The 21,201-nt window shown below is 37.9% G+C and overlaps 1 protein-coding gene across 5 annotated transcripts in view; it reads left to right on the top strand.

The window, feature by feature from the left end:
* KANSL1 (KAT8 regulatory NSL complex subunit 1) overlaps positions 1–21,201 on the top strand; it is a 180,010-nt gene that overhangs the window by 41,666 nt on the left and 117,143 nt on the right. For all 5 annotated transcript variants that reach the window (XM_086687604.1, XM_086687605.1, XM_086687606.1 and 2 more), the window contains one exon: positions 3,442–4,813. In XM_086687604.1, coding sequence (XP_086543730.1) covers positions 3,525–4,813 — 1,289 coding nt within the window. In that variant the 5' untranslated portion in view covers positions 3,442–3,524. The remainder of the gene's footprint in view (positions 1–3,441; positions 4,814–21,201) is intronic.

The following is a 21,201-nucleotide window of genomic DNA, read 5'->3' as shown; positions in this document are numbered from 1 at the left end:
TCTTTGCAGTGCATCCTGTGGGGATATTGAGACCAAGGAGAGCGGGTGTAAACAAAGTAAACTCTTGCCTTTGAGATGTACGTGATTAATGTCAAGTTCACAGATGTACTTTGAGGGTCAGAGAAATCTTGAAAGAGATGGGATTCGAGCCAGCAGATTTTTAAGTTGTGAACTTTAAGGAATTGTATAACTCTAAAATAACTTGGAATGTTTGCTGCTTAAGTACCTTCTGTGGTGTGATGTTAATTATGACCTTTTTTATGTGTGCTGGGTGAACCTGGGTTTTCCTGAGTAAGTTTTGTGTAAGCTATGTAACATCTGTGTCCTTGCCTGGATCCCCACGGGGAAGCTGTTTCCTGCCATGGTTGAGACTTAACTGCAGAGCTCTGGGTTAGTAGGCTACAACTCCTCACAACTACTCTTCTCACACGTTGTACCGATCATCTTATACTGATAATGTGCTTTCCTTCATTGCTAGTATCAACTGTGTATTGGTATGAATTCAAAAGAGGAGGAGATGGAATTGATGGGAAAGACCTGAGAGTGATTTTTGTTTATGGGAGAAAATTCTTTGCATGTTATAAAACTAACTCAGTGTATTTTGAACGAATAACTTAAACATTGGTTTGTTTACCAGTTGGTCTATAGCACAACTATTTATGCCATATTAGGAATTACTGCTAAATTTAAAATTTGAAATAGGAAAAGTAGACATAGAACAGTTTGTGTCACATAGAATGCCGTATGCCCGAAAGGTCCATAAGGCTCTGTAAGCCCTAGAAGATCTAGTTATCCATAGGATGTTCATTAAAATACAATCTTAGAACAAGAAACTTTTTGGCAAGTATAAGGAGCAGTAGATATATTTGGTCTTTAAGTGTATTGGTATTTCTCAGTCATTTACTTAAATATTTCAATATTTGTAATTTGAATTGTCATCCTGTAAAGAATCTTAGTGTATTCCTATAGGGCCTAATTTCCTATGTTGGTATTGATCTAGAGATAAAAATGTTTGACCAAATTGGAAGTTGCCCTTCTTTATTTTTTACTGTGGAGAAGGTTGCTTTAGTTCAGTGATCTACAAATTTTTTGGTCTCAAGACCCCTTTTCACTCTTAGAAAATGTTGAGAACCACAAAGAGCTTTCTTGCGTTATCAATAGTTGCTGTATTAGAAAGTTTGAGAAGTTTGAAAAATAATTATTTACCAATTCATTTAAAAATGAGAAACCCATTACATATTATGAAAAATAGCTTTTTACCAGAACAGAAGAATTTAGTGAATGGGATTGTTTGTTTTTGCAATTCTTCTAATATCCAGTTTAAGAGATACACATAAATCTGTATCTGATTTATGTGAAGGTACCAGCAGTTTTGCTCAGCCTTGTTTTTGTACCCTCTTTGCAAACTTCAATGCAGTGAAAAAAGGCAAATAATGTTTTAGTATTCATATGAAAATAGCTTTGATCTTGTGGCCCCTTGAAATGGTCTTGGAGCTCCTAAGTCTGTAGACCGTGCTTTAAGAATAGCTGGCTTAGCCCCTATGTTTATGGTAGCATTATTTGCAGTAGCCAAGATATGGAAGCAGCCTGAATGTCCATCAAGTGATGAGTGGATAAAGAAGATGTGGCATGTATATGCACAATGGAATATTATTCAGCCACAAAAAAAGAATGGAATCTTGTCATTTGCAACATCATGGATGGAGCTAGAGAGTATAAATGTTAAGTGAAGGAAGTCCGTCAGAGAAAGACAAATAGCATGCGATTTCACTTATCTGTGGAATTGAAGAAACAAGACAAACAGGCAAAGGGAAAAAGAAAAAGAGACAAATCAAGAAACACTCTTAACTGTAAAGAACAAACCGAGGTTACCAGAGGGGAGGTGGGTAAATAGTAAATGGGTGATGGGGATTAAGGAGTTAACCATCATAGTGAGCAGAGTGATGTATGGAATTGTTTTTTTTGTTTTTTTTTTTAAAAAGGCTTTTAACGTTTATTTATTATTGAGAGAGAGAGAGAGAGAGAGAGACAGAGCACGAGCGGGGGGAGGGGCAGAGAGAGGGGGAGGCACGGAATCCAAAGCAGGCTCTGAAGCTGTCAGCACAGAGCCCAACGCGGGGCTCGAACTCATGGACCGCGAGATCATGACCTGAGCCAAAGTGAGTCACTCAACCACTCAGCCACCCAGGCACCCCACGGAATTGTTGAATCACTATATTGTACACCAGAAACTAACACTGTATGGAATTAAAACAAACCCCCCCCCAAAAAAACTTAAAAAAATAGTTGGCTTAGTTCTTTACATAAATTTCCTTTTGCTCTTAAACCAGTTAAGTCAAAGGGGATATAGAAGAAGCAGATGACTGAGGTTTTTAGTTTGGGCTACTAAATGAAAGCAGCACCATTACCGGAGATAATAAAACAGGGTGAGGAGTGTGTTGGAGGAAGAGAGTGAATTTTGAGTTTCTGGGAGCTTGAGGATCCTAGAGGTAGGAATGTTGATCAGTGAAGCTCAGCAAGCGGAGAATTAGGAGGCCGCACTATACTAGTGGTTGTTGCTAAGGAAGCGAGTTGAGAGAGAAGGGCAGAAGGGACCTTGGTGTCAAGGACATCAGGAAAAGAGCATTTCGAGAAGAATGGGGTGGTTAGCACTGCCTAATGCTTCAGAGAAGTTATATAGATTGGGGACAGAGATTTGACCATTGGATTTGATAATGAGATCACTAGTGCCCTTTGCCAGAGCAGTAGGATTAGAAGCCAGATTATGAGAGAGAGAGTGCAGAGGCAGCTATTTATACTATTCTTTTAAGAAATTTTGGGGTAAAGAAAAAGAAACGAATTGGGCAATTAATTTGAGAGGTGGGCTGTACTGAGGACAGTGAAAGAAAAACTTGATGAAACAAACTGGTAATACAGATGTGATACAGTTAAGCCTTTAGCATGAACTATCTTTCAGAGAAGCGAGAAGCTGATAAGCACTGTATTCTCTGGCTAGAGAGATGTGCAGATCTGTGACATTTTGCATAGCAACTTTTTGGGGAGTTCCTTACTAATTCTTCTCTGTTTAATTGCTAAGCATTTGATACATTTGCTTTAAATCCACCAATTTCAAGAAGTTGTAAAGTATTATTTTTTTTTCACGCAGATGATTTAACTTTAACAATCTGATTCTTTCAGAATGGAACTTCTATTTTGGCTGCTTTCAATCTGTGGTAACAAGGAACAAAAAAAAGAAGGGTGGAATTCTTTCTCTGTGCAGGAAATGTCCTGTCCCTGTCCTTCTTCTGCCCCATCCCCATATTCGAGTATCCAGAATAGTCTGAGTGTTTTTCTTTCTGGAGGCAGAGTGAATTATAGCCTCAAGTGGTGTTTGTATTAAAAACGTGTGTTGTTTTCTAGTGTGCGTATATTTCTAACTTCCTTTTTTTCTTTCTCTTTTAGTCTGTTCTCTGGGGAGGCGGTAAGGGGCCGTGGAACTGGCCTCGGCACCGGGAGAGGCTGGACTTCCTGTCTCTCTGTGCTGAATGGCTGCGATGGCGCCCGCTCTCACTGACGCAGCAGCTGAAGCACACCATATCCGGTTCAAACTGGCTCCCCCATCCTCCACTTTGTCCCCTGGCAGTGCCGAAAATAACGGCAACGCCAACATCCTTATTGCTGCCAACGGAACCAAAAGAAAAGCCATTGCTGCAGAGGATCCCAGTTTAGACTTCCGAAATAATCCTACCAAGGAAGACTTGGGAAAGCTGCAACCATTGGTGGCATCTTATCTCTGCTCCGATGTAACATCTGTACCCTCAAAGGAGTCGTTGAAATTGCAAGGTGTCTTCAGCAAGCAGACAGTCCTTAAATCTCATCCTCTCTTATCTCAGTCCTATGAACTCCGAGCTGAGCTGTTGGGGAGACAGCCAGTTTTGGAGTTTTCCTTAGAAAATCTCAGAACCATGAATACGAGTGGTCAGACAGCTCTGCCACAAGCACCTGTAAATGGGTTGGCTAAGAAATTGACTAAAAGTTCAACACATTCTGATCATGACAATTCCAGTCCCCTCAATGGGGGAAAACGAGCTCTCACTTCATCTTCTTTTCAGGGGGGTGAAGTGGTGGCATCTGAATCTGGGGACTTGAAGGGGGGTATGACCAATTGCACTCTTCCACATAGAAGCCTTGATGTAGAACACACAACTATATTTAGCAATAATAGCACTGCAAACAAATCTTCTGTAAATTCCATGGAACAGCCGGCACTTCAAGGAAGCAGTAGGTTATCACCTGGCACAGACTCCGGTTCTAACTTGGGGGGTGTCAAGTTAGAGGATAAAAAGTCTCCCCTGTCTTCCATTCTTTTCAGTGCTTTAGATTCTGACACAAGGATAACAGCTTTACTGCGGAGGCAGGCCGATATTGAGAGCCGTGCCCGCAGGTTACAGAAGCGCTTACAGGTTGTGCAAGCCAAGCAGGTGGAGAGGCATATACAGCATCAGCTGGGTGGATTTTTAGAGAAGACTTGGAGCAAACTGCCAAACTTGGAATCCTTGAGGCCCCGGAGCCAGTTGATGCTGACTCGAAAGGCTGAAGCTGCATTGAGAAAAGCTGCCAGTGAGACCACCACTTCAGAAGGACTTAGCAATTTCCTGAAAAGCGATTCAATTTCAGAAGAATTGGAGAGATTTACAGCTAGTGGTATAGCTAACTTGAGGTGCAGTGAGCGAGCGTTTGATTCAGACGTCACCGACAGTAGTTCAGGAGGAGAGTCTGATATTGAAGAGGAAGAACTGACCAGAGCTGATCCTGAGCAACGCCATGTACCCCTGTGAGTAAAACCTGTGCATAATGTCATTCTTGAGAAGTGTTGGGACAAGGGAGAAAGAATTAGTGAATTCCCACCATGGGGAGAATAGGATTCTTTGTAGGTAGGTGCCTATGTTCCATTTGTCTTTTTTCTGATTTTAGGTAGGTGGATGCATATACCTGCTAGTGGAGAAACGAAAGATATTTCTGGCAGAGTGTTATGTTGCTGTAGATCTTGTTTATTAAGAAAAAAACTAGAAGACCTCCTATTTGTGAAACTACATACCTCTTTCAGAGTGACTGGTTAGATTTCTTTTGAAATTGTATGTAGGGTATTTTTGTAGGTTTCTATAACTTGACTTCAGATCCTGTTGTTTCTGGTTAAGTGGGGACAGAAATTCAGCTGATGTAGTTAACTAAGCTGGAATTTGGTTTTATTTATTTATTTATTTATTTTTAACATAAACTCCACCCCCCCAGCATAGGGCTTGAACTCAGGACCCAGAGATCAGGAGTCACATGCTGTACTGACTGAACCAGCCAGGCACCCCGTAGTTGCTTTTAATTGAACTTTCAGCAGAGAATGTACCCAGTCTTCACTTTTAATACTTGAGATTTCCTTACCTGTTAAAGACTAATAATCAGAAAATGCTTCAGAGTATTTTATTTATGGGTTGCTTCCAAATACAATCTGCTTTCACAACTTGATTTACTTCCTAAAAGAGCCCATCTTGATCACATTTGGATTTTATTTTTCTCTCAGCTAAGTTTAAATACATTGACATATTTGGGATAGGTTCTTACTGGTTTTTTTTAAATCTCTTGTTTTGAGAAAAATTCTACACAGGCTTTGGGTGGCGCTCCAAATTGGCACGGTGAATCCAGAGGTACCTTACTCATGTCCTTCCGTCCTGCATTTGGCTCCTTCCAGATAAGCAAGGGGGTATAGCATATCTCCTTAAAGATAAATCAGCCTGCCTTATATCTACTTAAAATAAGTGTTAGACTTACGAGAGAGGGAAGCACGAGATGTTGGAAAAGAGGGGCAGGAGAGTTGACTCCTTCCATTTTCTCTTTGGGCCAGGGATGTTACTAAGGTTGGATTACTAAAGTAGGCTGAAATAGATGGATATGTTGGAATAATTGGGTTTTCCTTGCCTGTGGTATAAAGGTGACCAAGATTTTCGCTGGAGACTGTTGAGATAGCCATGCTTTAAGCATAAGTAAATTTCCTTTTTTCTCGATTTTGTTTATATTATTCACATGGATAACTGTGCTGTATCTGAATATGCAATTTTGGTTTCTGTTTCAGGGGGAAAAGTCTGGATTATTTTGCTGGAATTTCTTCTTTGTAGATCTAGTTCCTAGTTCATTACCTTTTGTTAGCTTATTGTACTCAAGTGTCCACTTCTGTATTCAGATCTAAAGTAGATCTATTTCAGTGGCTTGCTACTGCTGTAGCATAGTTATCTTTCCTTAAATGGATTAGTAATTTAAATCAGCTTGCAGATATTTGTGGCATTATCCCACTGACTTTGTTGCATAAGCCACTGCTTTAAAAAATCTTGGTTAACGTTGAATATTTTATGTTTTAAAAGTAATTTCATGAAATAAATACTTTAGTTGAAGCATTTTAAGTTTCATGTACTTTGTGTATTTGAGGGGAAAAAAATCTAGAATCTGTAAGCTTATTGTTTTCAGGATACTTTGTATTGAAAACATTTTTAAGTTTTGGTAATGTTGTGGGAAACCGTTCAATTCAGTGAGATCAGAATACCTAAGAGAGAACTTTTCTTCCAGGGAATAATCTACTGATTTGAAAAGACTGTTTAGGCTTAGTCCATTCACCTACTAAATTCTGAGCATTCTTATCACGTAATGCTTTGTTGATTGGAAGGTTGTGAAGTGTAAGGATAGCTAAGGGATCATTTTAGGAAACTTTGGAATCATTTGAATCTTTTTCAAATTAAGTCAACTAAACAATGCTTTAAAAAGTTGAATTTCCATGTACCCGATCATATTAAAGTAAGGAAAATTGGAGCACTAAAAGTACTATGGAGTAAATAAACTTTTTGCTCTTTATGATATAATTGAATTTAAATTAAAACGACCAGTAAAGCATAAGTACTTTAAAGTTCTTGTTGAGCCAGGTCACCAGATTGACTCCTAAGGCTGCTATTTAGCCAGGTGTTGACCTGAGTACTTTACAGCTTTTCAGCAATTGGCCACTGAGAATGGAGGCATTACTTTGATTAAAAAAGAAAAACAGGGATGGGGAAATAGTTGTTTGGACGCGGAGAATCCTTTTGTACGAGTGTGTGATTTAATAGTTCTTCCCAGATCTCTTCACCACATTTATAATTTGTAATTCTTGAGTCCTACAGTAAGAAGTTAGTTAACTCTGCAGGAGATTGACCCATCTGGTGAATTTCAACTGTTTTTCCCCTTCTAGTAGCTTAATATTTCACTCCTTTGCTGAAATACTCCTGCCAGAGACAGCTAGATTTAGTCTAGGCAGCCATGATGAAAATATTTAGCACATGAGGTTGTTGAAATGAATTGTTTTTAAATGATGGTGCTTAAGTTGCAAGTGGATGGTTCTGTGAAAATGACCAGCCTTCACCAAGAATTTGTGTTTTTTCTTCTTTCCTACCTCCAAAAGGAAAAACAGTGATCCATTGTAAGTCATAGGGACATGCTAGCAGTAGTAGAAATGATTGATTTTTATGTTGAGTTTTTGGCAAAATGTATGTTTATCATTGTATTATACTTTATAGTTAGTAAACTATATTGCCAGATGAGGTATTTTAGAGAAGTTTTTTCCTCTTTATTGATTAACCTTTTGGTTAACTGATTTTATTTAGTTTAAAACTGGTATTATACCTTTTTAAGTTCTTTTTGGAAAATCATCCTGAAATGTTTCCTATGTCTTCCTGTCTTGGTATATGTAACTACTTTGAAATTCTGCACTACACTGGGTTTGACCTTTATCGTTGTTTAGTAACATCACTGTGGAAGGAGGAGGAATTTAAATATTATCATCTTGATGGAGGAACTAGCAAGGAAGGCACATGTTTCAGTAAACACCTTAATTTTTAATTCTTAACTTTAGAAGTAGAAATAAAAGCATCTAGTTATCTCCTGTGGATGTAATACAGTTACTGAGTGGGCATGTGTGTTTGTGTGCACATCTTTTCCACTTTAGTTTTTCTTTATGTTCCACCTTCTCTTTAAGAGTTTTGTTCTGCTGTTTTGTTATGAACTCCTGGACCAGTAAATTTTGCTAAATTTGGTTTTTATTTTCTTGGCCCTTGTACTTAGAAACTTCTATAGTAAATGCTTGCTGTTAGGAAAATACCTTTTTTTCCCCCCAGATATTCTCTTAAATGCTTTCTTAGGTCAGTAGTGTTCTGGGTACCTGGACATTAATTATGTAAACCTTTTTTTCCTAAAAAAAATATTTTCTTCTTTCTGAACTGTTACTATAGGCTTATCTTGAGGATCATTATAAAAATCCCATAAAACATTTAATTAGGACTACTGAAATATTTGTTGTTTTACATATATCGCATATATCTTTATATTACACAGTGCCTTCTTTATAAGAACCTCAGGGAGAAAGATAACACAACCAAGACTTAAGTGTATTTTTTCCTAAGCTTTTACGTCTGTTTCTGTTACTTGGATGCTATAATTTGTGTTGTTCGCTTGGTTTCTGTTTTCCTATTGGCTTTTCGAAGTTTAGAGCCAGGCTCGTAGGTCTTGTACCTTTTTCCAAGCCTCATTCTTGGCTTCATTTTGTTCTTCTTGTTCTTGTTTTATTTTCATGCTTTTATTTCTGGTTTAATTTACGCTAACCTATGTTTTATTTGATAGCCTCCTGAGGTCTGTTTCCGATCAAGCTTGGGTAAAAAATAAACTAGATGCTCAGTTTAGTGATATTAAAGAAGTTGTTTGAATTTTAGGTTATCTTGATTGCAGTGACTTTTCTTTATTTCTGGGGAATTTCATTCTCTTGGAATCGTTAACAAACCGTGAGATAATGACCTGAGCTGAAGTTGGAGGCTCAACTACTGAGCCACCAGGTGTCCCTAGCTTCGATTCTTTTAATGCCTGTGTGTGTGTGTGTGTGTGTGTGTGTGTGTGTGTGTGTGTGTGTGTGTGTGTGTGTGTGTGTTAAATAGTCCATTAAAGTGATTACTGAATTTGTTACTGTGTGGGATGCATATGTGGGAATAATTCCATTGTGTATAATGAATTACTAGTGTGTTTGTAGGTTTTGCTTTTGAGATACTCTAGCCAGGATGCTTTGCGTTGTAGTTTCCTATTTGAATTTATTAAGCACACACGAGTGATGTTGCTAACAGTGGTAGTCAACATAAATTGTCCTTATTTTCCTGTTCTTTATGCTTTCACAGAATGATGGAGCGAGAGTAGTATTAGCCAGAACTAAGTCTTATCTAACCCTTCTCTGCTACAAACTAGCCATAGTGCTAATCATCTAGCTACTTTTATAATAAAAATGAAGGAAGTGACTAGATAATTTCTGAGACTCAAACACTTTTGAATTCTGACCACTCCATCTTTACATAACATGGGTGGATGGAGCTGTTCTTAGCACTGTTTGTTTCTGTTTTTGCATTTGGGGAAACTGAAGCAAAAGTCCCTCCCTATAAGTCACTGGTGTAACGTGAAACAAAACAACCTTTTTGATTTGTGACTTAGAGCTTTGATTCTTTGTTTTTAAATGTTTGAGAGAGAGTACAAGTGGGAGAAGGGCAGAGAGGAAGAGGGGAACAGAGGATCTTAAGTGGGCTCTGTGCTGACAGCAGTGAGCCTGATGCGGGGCTCAAACTCATGAACCGTGAAATAATGACCTGAGCTTCAACCTACTGAGCCACCCAGGTGCTCCTAGCTTTGATTCTTTTAATGACTTAGTGTGTGTGTGTGTGTGTGTGTGTGTGTGTGTGTGTGTGTGTGTGTGTGTGTGTGTGTGTGTGTGTTTAAATAGCTTATTAAAGTGATTACTGAAATCGTTATTCTGTGGTATACATGTGTGGGAATAATTCCATTTTGTTTTTATAGAAGTTACTTCAGAGAGGAGTAAACTTTAATTTGTGGAACATCTTTGATGGTTGATTTAATGCCCCTTGTTTTTCTGCTGGACTTCATATGACATCCAGTGACAGAAATAGCTTCTGTGTTTTCCCCCTACCCCCCCCCCCTTAAGTATGTAGATAGAATTTATTCTTGGTGTTTCTTGTGTGATTCTGAAGGAGAGAAGTTAGGCAACGAGGAATTTAGGGATTACCCATTTGCTGCAGGTCTGGTTGCTGCAAATGTTTTCTGTTGCCTTGTGACTGGTGTTTTCATTCTCTAAAATTGAGTGAAAGTACTCTTCACCATCATGCTAAAGTGGTCATGTAATAAGTACTAACTGAGTAAATGTTTAAGATGCAAGAGATGAGGTAGGTGAATAAACTTCCTCAAGAAGTTTACAGTTTAGATTTGGAGACATGGTGTAAAGCAAAGGTGAGTACTTAGCACAATGCCTGGCACCCAGTAATATAAGGCAAATGTTTGATGACATAGTGAAATAGGAAGAGGTCACAGCTGGTTGATGGAACTGGAAAGAAAGGATATTAGAATGAGCCTTGAAAGGTGGCTAGGATTTTGGTAGGAAGTTTTGTTTTGGTTGTGGTCTACCGAAGTAGGTCAGTACAGGTAGAAGGCATAACATATAGAGGACAAAGGCTAAAAGGCATTGGGCTTTGTTGGCTAGACTGAGAATATTTTAGAGACCTAGCAATATAGGTAAGAGTGATAAATGTATAAAAAGGAAGGCGAAAATTGCGGAGATGATGCAGAAGTAGAGGTAGTGGGACTTAACAGTGAATGTTTGGGGGCAATGAAAGAGGGATCATCATAGATGGAGTTTCAAGCTGTGGGTGACTGGAAGAATACATTTTGCAAAATAACCCTAATAGCTCATGAGGGTCCAGGTTCTTCACTAGTGTCTTAAAAATGAACATTTCTGTATTCCTTTGCATGTTCCAGCAAGTGTTAAAAATCAGGAAATGAGCTTCCAAGTAATCCTGGGTATACAGAGAGTGAAGAGTTGACTTGTACCTCAGAGCCTTACATTGGAGACTTTGGAATTGATGAACTCATTTATCAGATGTATTGAATGCCTACTATGTGCTGAGGGTGCTAGGTGGTAGGGATATATAGTAGTGAGTAAGACACAGTCCCTGCTCTGCCCTGCCCTCATGGACAGTATAGGTTAGAAAGAGAAAATAATTGTTTAAGTAAATCACATAGTTAATGATACATTTGCAGTGGTTATGTGTGCTACAGAAACCAAGTTCAGAGTGCTATGGGGGTGCATATCAGGAACATCTAATGAAGATGGGTGGGGATATTATAGCAAGTATACTGATGAAGTAATAAGTAAGCTGAGACCTGAATGATGAAAATTAATTGGTGGTAAAGAAGGAGAGTGCTACAGACTGAAGAGTCAGCATATGCTAAGGCCTGGGAATGGGAGATGCTTGATACTTTCAAAAACAGTGTAAGAAGAGTGATGAGAAATGAGGCCAGAGAGGTAAGCTAGAGGCCAGGTCATACAGGTGGTTTTGTTGGTCATCTCACTTTTATTTATTTATTTAAAAAAAAATTTTTTTTTTTTTTTTTACATTTATTTATTTTTGAGAGACAGAGACAGAGCACAAGTTGAGGAGGGGCAGAGAGAGAATGAGACACTGAATCCGAAGCAGGCTTCAGGCTCTGAGCTGTCAGCACCGAGCTCAACGTGGGGCTCGAACTCACAAACTGTGAGACCATGACCTGAGCTGAAGTCAGACGCTTAACTGACTGAGCCACCCAGGCACCCCGGTTATCTCACTTTTAAAATCATTTTTTTAAGTTTATTATTTTGAGAGAGAGAGAGAGCATGCACACGCAAGCAGGGGAGGGGCAGTCAGAGAGGGAGAGAATCCCAAGCAGGCTTTGCTCTGTCAGCACAGAGCTCAGCGCATGGCTTGAACTCATAAACCATGAGATCATGACCTGAACTGAAACCAAGAGTCAAAACGCTTAACCGAAAATGTTATTGTGATGTCTAAACATCATTGGATTTTTTTTTAAAGACCCCTCTTAATTGTGTGAAGAGTGAAGTGCGTGTAGACTTTGGGGGACCAGTTAGGTGTTTGTGGTAAACCAGGTAAAAGAATGGTAGACTCAGCCTTTGTCAGGAAGGAATGAATTGGATACTGGAGGTAGGATGACTAGGATTTGTGATTGATTGGATGTGATGAGTGGATGTTGAGAGAGAAGGAAGAGGTATTATGAATGATTACTAGATTTTTGGCAGGAGTAACTGGATTGGATGACTATGTTGAGATGGAGAAGGAACCGTTGGAGGGCCTTATTCAGTGCGGTGGGCACTAGCTAATTTTCATTTCAACACTTTTTGGCTGTTGGGTATGTCCAGAGGTTTCATGGTCATTTGCAGAGCACCCTGTTAGGTTCCATGTTCATGTTAAATTATTTTACTAGAAAAGGGAAAGCTTGGGGCCACATTTTATATCAAATGAATAGTAACCCAATTAGTTTCTCTACTGTCTGTCTAAGCAAAGACCAAAATGGACCAGATTATTTTGCAAGTTAGAAATTTATATCTCAGGTCATGTCCTTTTATGTCTGTCAGTTCATTCTCCTTTTCCTGTTTCCCATATGTATCTGGGAAAATTATGGTCATATATTCAATGTAAAGAGAACATTGAGTTTCTTAAAATTTTAACTAAAGGGTGCAGTATATAACATATATCAAGTGACTGTGCTTCTGATTGCCATTAATGCTTTGTGGTCACTTTAGCCTGTTTGATTTTATATTTGTTTAATTATAAAGAAGGGTTTTGCATCACAATAGTAAACAAAGTCGCTTTGAAAACAATTTCAGTCTGATAAAAGTGTCTGGAGAGTCTCTTCCTCAAACAGAATATACTGAAAAGTTGTTGATAAAATATGAATGTTGTGGGTTGCTCTGGTAGCCTATTTAGTAGTATTGTAACAACTGTATAGATTATATTCAGAACTCTCAGGTAAGAGGATTTGTGGAGAAAAGGTTGGGGGGGGGGTGAGGATTTGAGGAGTGACAACTAGGAAGGAGGAGTTTATTCAATTTTAAATCATTTTCTTTTAAGTTGTTTTACCGTTGTCTAATAGAATAGAGGACATGAGCCAGGGGATTGAATGATAGTGTATACGTGTAGTGACTATTTTTTTGGTCACCCTTTAATCCTTTTCTTCCTGTTTGTTCTTCTGGCACTTGAGAGACGCATCCTGCGAATATAGAAACTGGGGGAGACAGAGCTTAAGACTGTTGGGACTAAATTAATCTGAAACCTGGGAGATCACAGAGCCCCAGGAGAAAGTGATTTGGTTGAATTAGAGAACAGCATTTTTAACCTACCTTGCTAATCGTACAACAGAGTTGAAACATGTTAGGAAAAAAAATAATAGCCTACCTTGGTTGAATATTTTGAGGTGTAGACAGTGTTAAAAGTGCTTTATACTCATTAACTTATTTAGTCCTCACGGTACAATGAGATATAGGTATTGTCTTAGTTTTACAGACTCAGAGTGAGGAATGAAAAGTTTAAATAACTTGCTTAATATCTTAAAGCTAAGAAGAAATCAAGGTATTAATCTAGGCTGTTTACCCACAGCATGGGTAAACAGTTTATGGGACATAAACACTAAGCTCTATTAGTGGAAACAATCAAATTGCCCTTTAGACTTGGTCAATGAAAAGAAATTTACCAAATGTAAAATATGGCATTTAACTTTACATTCAAGAGACTTTCTAGTAATATTAAGTAATTTGGTAATAAATTTTGAGGAAAGGTAAATGGTCTGTCTGTATCTTAACCAGATACACCCTTTAGCCTGCAATAACCTGTTCTTTATTTCTTTTATTGGAATAGAAGTTGTATGGGTTGGGGAGGGGCATTGTTCTAGGGCAGAGATAACATCTGGGAATTGTCTGGAGTGACTTTTTAATTTATTTTAACATTTGTTTTTGAGAGACAGAGACATAGCATGAGTGGGGGAGGGGCAGAGAGAGAGGGAGAGACAATCCGAAGCAGGCTCCAGGCCCTGAGCTGTCAGCACAGAGCCCGATGTGGGGCTCAAACTCACTGACCGACTGTGAGATCATGACCTAAGCTGAAGTCAGACGCTTAACCAACTGAGCCACCCAGGCGGCCTTGGAGTGACTTTAAAAAAAAGAAATGGAAATGAGAATTGGTGCGTATTGATCACACTTTCTATATGTTAGGTGGTTTACATTTGGTATCCTGTTTAGTATTTAAGACCTCCAGATGATGAAGGTGATCTTCCCATTTTACGGTTGAGGCCTAAGATAATAGACATGATAAATAATTTATTTGAGTGAAGATAAAAGCTAGTTCCTTGTACCTGCTCTTTCTACTAGTATTTTTCTTCTAAACTGATTGGGAAGGAGCAGAAAGAAGATTTTGTTTTGAGAAATGGAGCAAGCTGAAGTCATATAGCTCTTTAGATGCCTCTCCTGACTGTCCAGTACAGTGATGGCCATTGCACTGACCATGAGGGATGATGGGAAGGGTAAGTTGTTTTCCCCTACTGTAATAAATAATCCAGAGAAGTGACCTAGTTCATAATTTTTCCCATCAAATGGATAACATAAATATCTTTGACATTCTAAGGGGATGATTTGTATTTTAACTGAATTTATATTTCAACTTATATGGAAAAACCTTATTTCCCCAGTTGCTGGAAAAAGAAATCTTTTAAAATATGAAAAGTATTTTATGTTCTTTTTCCTTTAGTCTTGCATTGTGCTTAAGGCTGTTAAATGAATTTTAAGCATGTACTTAGTGTTTATTGAAGTATTTTCCTCAAAAGTTCTTTTTCTGGTAAGTCTGGTTATTATAGGAAGTTGAAAGGCATAAAATAGCAGTTAAATAGCCTGATTGGTTTTCCACGCGCTTCTATGAGTTTTTGTTGTTTCCACGTCTGAGTATGGAGTTTATGATTAACATTCAATATCTTATGTTTATTGATTTGATAATCACCAGAAAACCTGAAGGGTGAACTGGAGGTTATTATTTTTCTTGGCATTTGTGAGATTAATACCAGAGAGGGAGCAATATAATAAAAAGAATTCTAGACTACCGTTGAGAATTGTTAATTTTAATTTTGTCTTTTAATCTTCCTAGGTGCCTCACTTATAAAGTCTAAGATATACTTTTTAAAAAAATGTCACTTGTGGTTTTGTAATGATGAGACCCAGACTGGGATGGGAAAGACTTTTGTCACTGTTAGGCACACCGTACGACTTGTTGAGGTATGCCGAATGGCCAGGTGATCTCCATGGAGCTCATACTGCCTGTATTTCCGTAGGGAGTCTGCGCACTGGGTCCCATCAGGGAGTTGGTGGCAGGGCTGCAGCAGTCCCCTCACTTGTTTCTCTCATGAGGCAACCTGGTGCCAGTGTGTTTGCCTGTAGTAACTGTCATGTTTTTGGGTTTTTTTCCTTTTTTCTTAAGTGTTCCACTTAAGGCATTGAAGAAACCTGAAAATAAAGTATGGACCCTGAGGATGGGGTATAGTGAGAGAGTGAAGACAGAGGTCTTTAACGGAAGGGTATCCTTTTTGCTGAATGAAGCTATTAGAGTGTTATGCTTTGGAAATAAATATCCCTAATGAAAAACAATCCTCTGTCTCTCCCCTCCCCCAAAGTAAGCAAAACAATATAACTTTTTCATTTTTGGTTCTTTTTCGAGCAAAACAACAAAAGTTTTCTTTTATTCCCGTTTCTTTCCCAGAAATAATTGATTGGAAACCATTACAGATTGTAGAGTTCATCTATATAGAATAAGAGACCAGTTGCCCTTTGACCCTGTCAAATAACAAAGGCAGAATTTTAGTTATTGCTTTTTAGGTGCATAAAGTTAACATTAATTCACTTTTCCATTGATTCATTTAGTTGCTTTTCATAGAATTTCACTCTGAGGATGAAAAGATCTGGGTTTTTTCTAAAAAAATTTTTCTTCACATCTTAAGAGTTTTCAGCTGAGTGGCTGTAACCACTGTTTCTAGATTTCCAACTGGGTGAAAATGTTTTTCTTTTTAAATTGGCACTTCCCCAGCAGACTTTTTCAACCAAGTATTCTTTGGGCGCACCCTTTGCATAGTGAATTTTGTAAGATCTTTATTCACAAGGCTGGAAGACAGGCCAGTCTTCTCTTTGTAAGATGAAAACAGAGTGAGAGTTGCTTAAGACTCATTTTGCTTCTACCCAGCTGTATTTGAAATTGATCTCTTATGTGAATACATTCAAGCATTCACAGAAGAACGTTGACTTGGAAGTTTAAGTGGAAAGGCTAATTTTATATTTGCAGGAAGTTTTCTTGGTGCGATAATTTTCCTCCCAGTTGAGAATTCTCTTAATTTGTTCCTAATGATAACTTGATAGTAACTGGGTCTCAGACTTGAAAAGTATGAGGTGACTTTGATATTTGCAAGTGTACATTCAAGACATTGATGTGATCTATATCTATATTTATGTATATGTACGTGCGCGCGCACACACACACACACACAGTTGATCCTTGAACAGCATGGGGGTTAGGGATGCCAACCACCTATGTAGTCAAAAACCCACATACAGCTTTTGACTCCCCCAAGGCTTAACTACTAATAGCCTACTGTTGACTGGAAACCTTACCAGTAGTATAGTCAGTTAACACATATTTTGCATGTAATATGTATTAGATAAATAAGCTGATATAGTAATAGTAATAATTAGTAGTTTAATAAGCTAATAAAGTAAGCTAGAGAAAAGAAAATGTTATGGGAAATAAGAGAAAGTATGTTTATACTAATGTATTTATTGAAAAAAAATCTGTGTATAAGTGGATCTGCAGACTTCAAACCCATGTTGTTTAAGGCTCAACTGTTCTTGGTTTTACATTTTATTAGGTGCAAGAGGTTATTATTTCCATTAATGTTCAAAGCAGTGTTAGATTATTTACATTTCCATGGTTTATTCTAAATAGTGTAATGGTATTACTAGATGAGACAAATTAATTTCATCCATAAACATTAAGGTTGGCTGACAAACTTATGGAAGGGTAAGATATACAGTATTGCTCTTGGGTGTTTCCCAGCAGGCTAGCCTTCAAAGAGCTACATCTTCTATTCCTTTAACACATAATCCTTCATCAGTTATAGGAGTAGCTATAGTTGATAATATCAATAGAAACCAAGATGTGTCATCATTGGGGATAGTCAAAAGTGTCCCTGTGACAATTCCAGAAAAGGAGATCTGGAATTCTCTGAGCAAAGAATAATAAATATAAAAATTTTCAAGGTAACTCAGTTATTTGGAGACTAGGCTTTCCGGATCATCTATCATCAAGATTAACCTGGCCCCTAAAGGGCAAGAGAAACACTTCTCTGATAGTAAAATAAGGAATGATGAAAACACTTAAGAATTGAGAACTTGGTTCCTGCCTTCAAGGAATAATTTATGTGACTTGATTTTTTTTTTTTCTCCCACATTCAAGTAGAAAAGGAAGCATTAGAATTAGGCAGTGAGGGGCGCCTGGGTGGCGCAGTCGGTTAAGCGTCCGACTTCAGCCAGGTCACGATCTCACGGTCCGTGGGTTCGAGCCCCGCGTCAGGCTCTGGGCTGATGGCTCAGAGCCTGGAGCCTGTTTCCGATTCTGTGTCTCCCTCTCTCTCTGCCCCTCCCCCGTTCATGCTCTGTCTCGCTCTGTCCCAAAAATAAATAAAAAACGTTGAAAAAAAATTAAAAAAAAAAAAAGAATTAGGCAGTGAATGCCTTAATTGTAATTAGATAACATGGTACAGCACCAAATGCTGAGATGAGACTTGGAGGAAGGAGTGATTACTGTGGGCTAAGGGGATCAGAAAACCTGAGAAGAGTGGAACTTTAGTTTGAATAGGGATGACACTTAGGTTTCCAAGAGAAAATGGGATGTTCCAGGTCCAAGGATGAGGGACCTCAGATGAAGAGGTTGTGTTGGATAACAGAGAAGAGAGCTATCCGCTAGACATAAAAGTTTCAAGAAAGTAGAAGATGAAATTGGAGTATTAAGCTTTGGTCAAAGGCTGGTGCATTTGAACTTTATCCTAAGAATAGTGCAGAATTATTAACATGGAATGGCATGGTTGGAGTGCACATAAAAGAATCTTTGCTAGTGATGTGGGGTGGATGGATTGGATATGTAGGATAGTTTGGAGCCAGGGTAAGAAAGGCAAGTAGCCCAGCTGTGAATAAAAAGTCTTTTGGGGGAAAAAAAAAAGTCTTTTGAACCAGAGCGATGGACACAGAATGGAAAGATAGGTACAGATGCAAGACTGATTAAAATATAGAGCTTACTGTGGGAATAGGCACAAATTTGTCATTTACAGATGAGAAACCTAAGGACAGAGAGATCAAATGATGGTGCTAAAGATTATTAGGTTAAGAGTCAAGGTTGTACTATAGTTCTTGACTCCAAATCTAACATACTTCATTAATTGCACACTTGAGTAAACTTGGTGACATGACTGGATTTTCATGCTAGAAAATTGGCAAAATACTGATGGAACTGGGAGAGGCAAGAAAAGATGTATGTCAGTGTTTGGGAAGGGAAAGAAATGTAATGAAATTATCTGGAGTGTAAGGCCTTTTGTTGGAGAAAAGGAGCGACTATATGTAACTTTTATGTTTAGCTTTTAAAATTGGTTTTCTTTTTAACTGAGATGGAAGTGACATATAATGATTCACTATATATATATATATATACATATATATATATATATATATATTTTTTTTTTTTTTTAAAGGCTGCCCTTTCAAATTTTCTTTGCTTATTTTTAAAGTTTATTTATTTTGAGAAACAGACTCAGAGAGCATGAGAGGAGAGAGGGAATCCCAAGCAGGCTCCATACTGTCAGTACAGAGCCCCATGTGTGGCTCGAACTCCCGAACTGTGAGATCATAACCTGAGCCAAAATCAAGAGTTTGATGCTTAACCAGCTGAGCCACTCAGGCACCCCACTTTTTGCATATTTTGCAAAATGATCACCATAGTAAGTCTAGTTAACATCAGTCACCATAAATTGTTACAGAATTTTTTTTTTTTACTTGTGATTTTAAGATTTAGTCTCTTAGCAACTTTTAAATGTGCAATACAGTGTTATTATCTATACTTGCCATGCTGTACATTGCATCCCCATGATTTATTTTTAGAACTGGAGGTTTTTTACCTTTGACTCTCTTCACCCATTTTGCCCACCCCCAACCCTCTGCCCCTGGCAACCACCAGTCTGTTCTCTGTAACTATGTTTTGTGTATGGTTTGAAGTAACATTTTAATCCCCCTACCCCCTCCATGGATGACCAGTTGTCCCTAAATATACTATTTGCCATAGCTTTAAATACTGATAGAGTAACTGCACTCTTCTATTTAAAATTATATGTATTTTTTTGTGAGGGTGCTATTGCTCATTATCTTCTTCCACATTATAATCAATTTATCGGCTTCCTTAAATCCATTTGGATTAGGACTGTTTTGTGACTGTACATTAATTTGAATGGAGATAGGACATCTTGACAACATTAGGTCTTCCCAGAGTTGTGATATTTTCCTCTACTGAGGTCCTTTATATCTAGAGTAAAATTTATACTTTTTTATAGGCCCTGCACATTTCCCGTTAAATTTATTTGTAGATATTTTGCAGATTTTAATGCTACTAAGAATGAGATAATTTCTTGTTGATAATATGGGAAAACTATTGATTTTTATATGCTGATTTGTTCTTTGACTGCCTTACTGAATTTTCCTACTCTTAGCAATTCTTTGACTTATTTCTGTTTGATATTACTAGATGAATATTCACCTGCATGATAGATGGTCATGTTTTGTTTTCTCCTTTTCAGTTGTTAGATTTTGTGTTTATTGAATGCATTATTATTTGCCAGGAACTCTTCAAGACACTGGAGAAAGAGCAATGAGCAAAAATGGGAAGAAAAAAAAAATCTCTGCTCTCTCTGGAGTTTGCATTCCAGGGGGGAATTCTTAGGCTAAACATGATCAGATACTGACTATCTGGATGATTTGGATTATTATTTTAATATATGTCAAATGGGATTTAGGTGATTTTGTGGGGATGGAGTACTGATTTTCCTCCCCCATCTTCATAACTTGACTGACCTAAAGGGTATTTTTAGGCTGGCTGTGGTTATGGCAAGCTCGTGAACTGATTTGGTAAATTTTCCCATCTTTTTCTTCACTTCGAAGTAGTTGACAAGGATTAATCTGTTTGCTAACATTTTGCTAGAAATGTCTGAACAGCATAGAGGCCATTTTATAATTTTGAATGGGTCTTTGCTGACATTTAAATTACTTCTATGGTTATTGGTTTAAGGTTTTTAAATCTCTTCCTTCATGACCCAATTTTGGCAACATTTTAATTAAAAAAAATTTTTTTTTAGGTTTTACTTGTTTGTTTTGAGAGAGAGCACGAGCAGGAGAGGGGCAGAGATAGAATCCCAAGCAGACTCCACACTGTCATCGTAGAGCCAAATTCAGGGATCAAACTCCTGTTCTGTGAGATCATGACCTGAGCTGATCAAGGTCAAGAGTTGGACGCTTAGCTGACTGAACCGTCCAGGAGCCCCAGCAACATTTTTTTTTCCCCCAGCAACATTTTTAAAGAAAATCACTCATTTTGCCTAGATTTTAAAATTTATTGCCACAAAATTCTACCTGGAAATCTCTTAGGATCTTCTCGTAGATCTATTGTGTGTATTACTTTACTCTGTTGTTATATCTGCTCTTTCACTTCTGTTTTCTTTTCTTGGGTACAGAGTCTTCTGCTTTATAAATGAGGTTCTTACAGAAACTTTTGATTATATTGATTGAATTTATCTTTTGTTAATATTTATTTCATTGGTTTTGTATTTATCTTTATTCATTTCTCTGCTTTCTTTGGATTTTTTTTTTTAAGCTGCTTTAAGTTACACATTTAAGTCATTTATTTTCAGTCTGTCTTATTTTCTTCCATAAGCATGTAAGTTTACAGCATTTCCTCTGAGTTAGCTCTTTGGCCAAATTCTAAGAGTTTGGTCTGTCATATATTCATTGTTGTTCATTTCTTTTTTTTTTTTTTTTTTTTTTTAATTTTTTTTTTTTCAACGTTTATTTGTTTTTGGGACAGAGAGAGACAGAGCATGAACGGGGGAGGGGCAGAGAGAGAGGGAGACACAGAATCAGAAACAGGCTCCAGGCTCTGAGCCATCAGCCCAGAGCCTGACGCGGGGCTCGAACTCACAGACCGCGAGATCGTGACC

This window comes from Puma concolor, chromosome E1 (genome assembly GCF_028749965.1).
Source record: "Puma concolor isolate L17-30 chromosome E1, mPumCon1.1.hap2, whole genome shotgun sequence".
Classification (NCBI taxonomy): domain Eukaryota; kingdom Metazoa; phylum Chordata; class Mammalia; order Carnivora; family Felidae; genus Puma; species Puma concolor.
This window is presented reverse-complemented; position numbering and strand designations above follow the sequence as displayed.